Genomic DNA, 7750 nt, shown 5'->3' on the forward strand with positions numbered 1-7750 from the left:
TATTTAATTGATAATTTATTTAATTTTATTATTAAAATAATCTGTATAATAGTTCCACACTTGAATACACTTTGTCATTATTTGTCCTGCGAAAAGCTAGGTATTAATTGAGTTATTAACAAAACCATATGTAAATATGCAACGTTATTAAAAAGATGCATTCATATAGTCTTACAAATACAAACGGCCTTTAAAAAGCAACCGTGATGCTAATGTGACCCGGGATGAAACCAATTTTGACATCCGTGTCTTACATGGAAGTCGCGTTTCATCCCTATGTTGTCCCAGACAACAACATTTTGTCCTGTAACGGTTATCATTGCTTCTCATTGCGCTTCAAGTGAGGGGTAAACTGCGGACTGAGCCATTGCTTGCAATTCACAATCTTAGCACTAGATGCCGCTAAAAATCTACACAGGGCACCTTTAAAAGATGTCGATTATGCGTCCAAGCCATAGACTAAAGATGGACGTAGTGTCCGTGACGTCACCCATTGGTTTCTGAAGATCATTATTGAAGCCAAGAGTAGGCGGTGCCTGCCGTAGCCAATTCGGTCACGCATTACTGCGTATCACTCTCGGATATCCGAAAATACGTAAAGAGGCAGGACGTGGGTGAAGCTGAGGTGGCTGGTTGCTAAAACCACACCCACACTGCAAAAATGACTTTCTTAGTATTTTTATCTTGTTTTCAGTAAAAATATCTAAACATTAAGATGTATTTTCTTGATGAGCAAAATGACCTAAGATTTTTTTTACATTTTTAGACAAAACATAAAATTTAAGCAAGTTTGTGCTTAAAACGAGCAAAAAAAAAATCAGCCAATAAAATAATTTTATTGTTTATGAAAAAGTAATTTTATTTTAAGAAATGTTTTTCTTATTCCATTGGCAGATTTTTTTTTGCTTGTTTTAAGCACTAATTTGCTTAAATTTTATCAGTGTTGGGAAAGTTCACTTTCTACATGAACTAGTTCAGTTCACAGTTCACAAATTTTAAAATGAACTAGTTCAGTTCATAGTTCATATTTCCAAATTTTTAACTAGTTCACAGTTCCAAAAATGAACTAATTTATAGTTCTTTTTCCCCATATTATTATTATTTTTTTTAAATATTGCCATTATAGCCCATATAGAACCACAGACAGGAATTATTTTATCAGTTTTAACACTGAAGCTAAATGCATCAGATTTCATCTTCATATCCAACTTTAAACCCTTATCCAACCAGGGTTTACAGTAGCATTGAATGTCTTTTAATTTTTGTATTTGCTTGCACATACCTTGAAAGGCTAGCCGGGTGCTTCAAGGGGGTTTTCCGGGCGAGAAGCGCTGCGAGGCGTTGCGTGTATGACAACTCGCAGGTATTGCACACCGCACGTGCACGTTAAATAGCGTGAGCTTAGTCAAAGTCTATTTCAAGATCTAGAATATGCGTAAGCAGCCTTTGTTAATGGTTAACAATTTAGGACAAATATGATGTTATTTAATGTTAAACTATGTGAGTGACGCGGCAGGGATTTGGATAGCAGAGTCCAGTCAGTGTTGTTTTGATGACGTATGCAGCCTGGTGGCAGTGTTGGCAGATTGGGTGTTTTTTCCGCTACACATTAAAGGAATAGTCTACTCATTTTCAACACCAAAACATGTCACCACCTCAACCAAGAACCGCCGACACATCCCTCCACCATCTGTGTGCGCGCACGCAAGCGCCGGAGCGCGCCGCGACGCCCCGACAGCACCCAGCCCAGCCCCATTCATTCAATGCTACCATTCAGAGACAAAGTCAGAAGCGACCAAACACATCAACGTCCCTCCCATTCAAGACGAGCAGCCACACGAGCAAGTTTGGTGGTACAAAATAAAACGTAGCGCTTTTAAAAGAGGAACTATATTTTATTGCGTAATAGCACTTTTGGGAGTACTTCGACTCGCCTGAAAAGTCCGCTCCCCTTCTCACTCTCATAATGGGAGAGGGAGGGTGTTACTGAGCCGAGTTGAAGTACTCCCAAAAGTGCTATTACACCATAAAATATAGTTACTCTTTTAAATCCGCTTAGAAAAGCGCTACGTTTTATTTTGTACCACCAAACTTGCTCGTATAACTACTCGTCTTAAATAGGAAAAACGTTGATGTGTTTGGTCACTTCTAACTTTATCTATAAATGGTACCATTGAATGAATGGGGCTAAGCTAAATGCTATCGAAGCGTCGCAGCGCGCTCCAGCGCTTACGTGCACGCACACAGATGATAGAGGGATGTATCAACAATTCTTAGTTAAGGTAATAACATATTTTAATATTGAAAATGAGTAGACTATTCCTTTAAGGCCTGTTTACAGTGTGTTTTAGACGGGTTTTTGCCTGGAAGACTCTATAGAAATCTGGCACCCTATTGAATGACGTTAAAGTGAGAGAACGTTCACAAGCCCCAGAATGAACGAGATCACCTTGCGTTCATCAGGCAGTAATACAGTACGTTCAGTTCACGTTCGCCCAAAATATGAACTAGTTCATAAACTTTCGTTCAATTAACTCGTTCAGGCACAACACTGAATTTTATGTTTTGTCTAAAAACTAGACATGGGGTGGCGAACGTCGGTCCTGGAGAGCCGCAGCCCTGCAGTTTTTAGCTCCAACCCTGATTAAACCTCACCTGTCTGAAGGTTTCTAATAACTCTGTAGACCTTGATTACCTGTTCAGGTGTGTTTGATTAAAGCTGGAGCTAAACTCTGCAGGACTGCGGCTCTCCAGGACCGACGTTCCCCACCCCTGAACTAGACGTTCATAAAAATACATCTTAATTAAAAAAAAAATGTGTAGGTATTATTTTTGTCTTATTATTACTGAAAACAAGACAAAAATACTAAGTCATTTTTTGCAGTGCGCCTAGCTCGACTGTAGTGACAGCAGTGGCTGTTCACTCATCACTCAAGTGGCCACGCCCTTAATTATGCTGAAGTTTAAGGCTTAATATAATTTAAACGGATGAATTACAAAAAAATCCAACCCCCCTCACAGTTGTCATGAAGGGCAAACTTAGCTATACAGACCAAAAACTATATTTGTACCAGGCTGTAAAAAAAAATTCTGCTGTAAAGTTGGCCATTTTAACATGGGTGTCTATGGGAATTGACTCGCTTTTGGAGCCAGCCTCAAGTGGCCAGTCGATGAATTGCAGTTTAAGGCACTTCTGTGTTGGCTTCATCAGAGAGATCGGAAGGTTGCCCGTCGGCTCAAACACAGCCCAGACATCTAGCTAAAACAAGGCATTTTTTGTGCTGGCAGTAAAAATTTAAAAATAATATAAATAAATAAAAACCAAAGCCCTTGTGATCACTGTTGAATTTGCTTACATGATGGAAGTTATTTTGACATGTAAATGTAATGTTATTTTGGCTAGAAGTGGGTTACTCGTAGTTAGACTATATCGGGTCTATACTGCCCTACAAAGGCTCTGCAGTAACTACGCAAACACTGAAACTGAAAAAAATTCCCTTAAAGTTTTTTAACACCAATCAGTCAAACATGTTACTGCAATTTTTGCACACACGTTTCTCTGAAATGGGACAAAATTGAACCAGGAAACTTTGTCACAAGACACAACAGATCTCACAAAGCCCATTTCAACCCTTAACTCAATTTTGACCAAATGCGTAGCTACTGCGCTTTCGCTTTGTAGGGCAGTATTGTTAACCTAGACGACTATTGCTTGCTGGGCAATAACATAATTGTGTCTCAATACATTTTCACAGTATTGCTTTTTGAAAAATATTAATTATTGAAAATAAAAATATTGAAAACATTGAGAGTAAGAATAAGGATATCAGTATGATTTTGTGAGGTAGAATATAGCAATAGGTCTTGTGGGTAGCAAACCTCAGTATTGACTGTGAAAATTACATTGACATATCTATTCACATGTGTTGATTTTGAGAAACTAGCCATAAAAGACAACAATTTACTCTTAACATCAACCTTGACATTACTTGATGTTACACTTGTGTGTTTTTGGAGTATATGTGATGTGACCCTGCCTGTAAAAACCTAACTGTTTTTTTTACATGAAATCATCCTATATAATGTAAAGAACATAATCTTATATCTTTAATATTGGCTGCACTGCAAAAAATGATTTTTAAGAAAAAAAAATGTCTTGTTTTCAGTAAAAATATCTAAAATTTCTTAAATGAAGATGCTTTTTCTTGATGAACAAAATGACCCAAGAAAATAAGTCTAGTTTTTAGACCAACAATATCAAATTTAAGTGATTTTGTGCATAAAACAAGCAAAAAATTCTTAAAAATTTTTCTTAAACACTAAATTCAAGAAAAATCAGCCAACCCCCCGGCATTTTTTTTTGCTTGTTTTATTCACAAAATCACTTAAATGTGATATTTTTGGTCTAAAAAGACTAGACTCATTTTCTTGGGTCTTTTTGCTCATCAAGAAAATGTATCTTAATTTAAGAATTTTTAGATATTTTACTAAAAACAAGACAAAAATACTAAGAATTTTTTTTCTTGAATATAATTTTTTGCAGTGTGAGTACACTGCAAAAAATGATTTTCTTACTCAGTATTTTTGTCTTGTTTTCAGTAGAAATATCAAAAAATTCTTAAATCAAGATGTATTTTCTTAATGAGCAAAATGACCTAAGAAAATAATACTATAGTTTTTAGACAAAAAATATACAGTTTAAGTGAATTCGTGCTTAAAACAAGCAAAATTATCTGCCAATGGGGTGAGAAAATTTTACTTGAATTAAGTGTTTAAGAAAAAAGAAATCTTATTTCACAATTTTTTTTCTCACCCCATTGGCAGATAGTTTTGCTTGTTTTAAGGACAATTTCACTTAAATTGTATATTGTTTGTCTTAGAACTGGACTTGTTTTCTTGGGTCATTTTGCTCATCAAGAGGGAGCATCTTAATTTGAGAATTTTCGGATATTTCTACTGAAAACAAGACAAAAATACTAAGTAAGAAAGTCATTTTTTGCAGTGTAAGATCATGTCAAAGATTGAAAACAAACTTTAATGCTTCTAATCTTATCATTAGATTATGAGACTTGAATTTCACAGACAGGGTCACATATTTTAGAAATTTGTGACCAGCCTGTGTGTTTTGTGTTTCAGGTGGGTTCCGGCTAAAGTACGTCGGCCCGAACTCCTCAGATGCGGTAGACAAAAATGATTGACAGCAAGCAGAGGACCATAACCTGACAGCCACCATTTCCAGTGATGCATACATTCATGCTCGTATTAGCATCCTAAAAAAGAGAGCCGAGAGGAAGAGTTTTGGACGCGCTGACAAGTCGACAGTGTTTACTTTAAACTGAGCTTCTCTTACACACACATTCTCCTCTTATTGTGTTATAAATGGAATAAGGCGGCTGGCTAATAGTTGATTTGTTTTAGGTTAAGTATAAATACTTTTTTATGCAAACTCATGTCGTCAGTGATGGACACGAATAGGAAAACTGAAACTTGAGTCCTTTAGTGCAGTATTTGGTTATTTTATTGAGAAAGAGAAGATAAAATACTGTATGCTAATATTTTGTAAGTTCTTATTTTGTTACGGCTTATAATGATGCGTTTGCAGGTGCCGGTTTGCTCCGTTCTCGTTCTGAACACGATGCACTACAGCCTTCGTTCTCTGAAAAAATGTGAGGTATTTGAAATGCACTGAAACAGCCACAGAGTCACAAACTCTGACCACTAGAGGGCGCAAGAGTTCCCCCCTGCACCTTTAGGCCATAAGAACTCAAACACTTTCTGGGAAATATACTTACTTGGTTTTGATTCAAACAATATATTCAATCTAAACCTAAAGCACTGTTCGAGAATTGTATTTCGATGGTCACAAGACGCAACAAAGACATTTTTTGGGGAGGGAAAATGAAAATATTGTCTAGATTTGACATAACGAGCATTTACGTTGCTTGTGTGTGGTGAAATAGTTTTCTGCTAGTTGTAAAGAGGGGTTTGACATTTGTGCCTATTGTCATGCGAACACTTAAGTGTGCGTGTTGAAAATAATTTCGCAAGGTCTTAATTCTGTGTTCTAAATATATATATATTTCAAATATCAAAGTTATAATTTCGAAATGGCCAAAGCTTCTCTTTTTATATGAAGATTTGGCATGTTTGTATTGAGAAAAGCAAGTATTTTATTTTGATATTTTCGAGGACAGTTCGAGACCTTGAACGTGGTTGGCCAGGTTTATTTAAGCACATTTTATCTTTACCTGCGGTGCAATGGCAACTTTGCTTTTCACTACAGTGGATTGTGTTGCAGGTTTTTAAATGTGCTTGGTTTGGTTAAATAAGGACTGTAAATTGACACTAATGGGGGTTTACTGCTTAAAGCTAAACCCAAAAAACTTGAGCGTATTCGTTACACTTTTTTTATAGATTTATGAAGCTGTACTGTATGAAAGAGGTTTGCCTCAGAGTTTACGTTTACTGTATTTCATATTTCAAATGTTTAAGAATCTGTACTGAAAAAAGTCAAATTAATCTGATCACATTTGTATTTTTTTGGCAAAGTGTCCCATTTGTGTCAAAATATTAGCAATAAATGAAAAACAAACCCATGGGAGTGTTGTTGTGGGGTCTTTTTCTAGATTTTGAATCTTTCAAGTGCTACACTGCAAAAAATGATTTTCAAGAAAATGTTCTTAGTATTTTTGTCTTGTTTTCAGTAAAAATATCTAAAAATTCTTAAATTAAGATACTTTTTCTTGATGATCAAAACGACCCAAGAAAATAAGTACTTTTTAGACCAAAAATATCAAATTTAAGTGATTTTGCTAGTCTGCCAATGGGGTAAGCAATTTTTTTTTATTTAGTGTTTAAGAAAAATGTTCAAGATTTTTTGCTTGCCCCATTGGCATATTTTTTGCTTGTTTTGTGCACAAAATCACTTACATTTGATATTTTCGGTCAAAAAATTGGACTTATTTTCTTTGGTCGTTTTGCTTATCAAGAAAAATCATCTTAATTTAAGAATTTATAGATAGTATTTTTGTCTTGTTTTCATAAAAAATAAGAATATTTTTTCTTAAAAATATTTTTTTGCAGTGTATAAAATGATGAAGCGAGTGGATATCACGGGCACTTATTAACTTTTAGGGGGGTGCACAGCACATGTTTGCGGTCCATCTCATCTAACGCACCTGATTTGGGTCTTTAGCACTAGAATAAACTATAGGACTTAAATTGGGTGGGTCCAATAAGGGAGACATCCAAAATATTCAGTGCTGGGAAATGATGCAGGATGGGATCAAGAATCAATGATGTAGAAAGCAAAATATTTATATATTTTACTTTAAGCTTTGTGAAATAAATATGAAGATGTTTAGGAAGAAAACGAGTCCATTTGTGACCAAATATTTGAAACTATAACTCAAGGCAATGTGTGGCCACCAATATTTATGTTCGTATGCTGCAAAAAATTACTTTCTTAGTTTTTTTGTCTTGTTTTCAGTAGAAATATCTAAGAATTCTTAAATCAAGATGTATTTTCTTGATGAGCAAAATGACCTAAGAAAATAAATCTAGTTTTTAGACAAAACGTATCAAATTTAAGTGAATTTGTGCTTAAAACAAGCAAAAAAAAATCTACTGATGGAATAATAATTTTTTTCCTTCAATTTACTTAATGCAAGCAAAAAATCTGCCAATGGAATAAGACATTTTTTGCTGCTGAATTTTTCTTGTATTAAGTAGATTGAAGAAAAAAATTCTT

General features: G+C 35.1%; 1 protein-coding gene across 1 annotated transcript in view; it reads left to right on the forward strand.

The window, feature by feature from the left end:
* Positions 1-6596, forward strand: part of zcchc2 (zinc finger, CCHC domain containing 2) — a 37959-nt gene extending 31363 nt beyond the window's left edge. Inside the window, exon 14 of the mRNA XM_055201333.2 lies at positions 5137-6596. Coding sequence (XP_055057308.2) covers positions 5137-5198 — 62 coding nt within the window. The 3' untranslated portion in view covers positions 5199-6596. The remainder of the gene's footprint in view (positions 1-5136) is intronic.
* The last annotated feature ends 1154 nt before the right edge of the window (positions 6597-7750 follow it).

The sequence above is a fragment of the Misgurnus anguillicaudatus genome, chromosome 2, assembly GCF_027580225.2.
Source record: "Misgurnus anguillicaudatus chromosome 2, ASM2758022v2, whole genome shotgun sequence".
Classification (NCBI taxonomy): domain Eukaryota; kingdom Metazoa; phylum Chordata; class Actinopteri; order Cypriniformes; family Cobitidae; genus Misgurnus; species Misgurnus anguillicaudatus.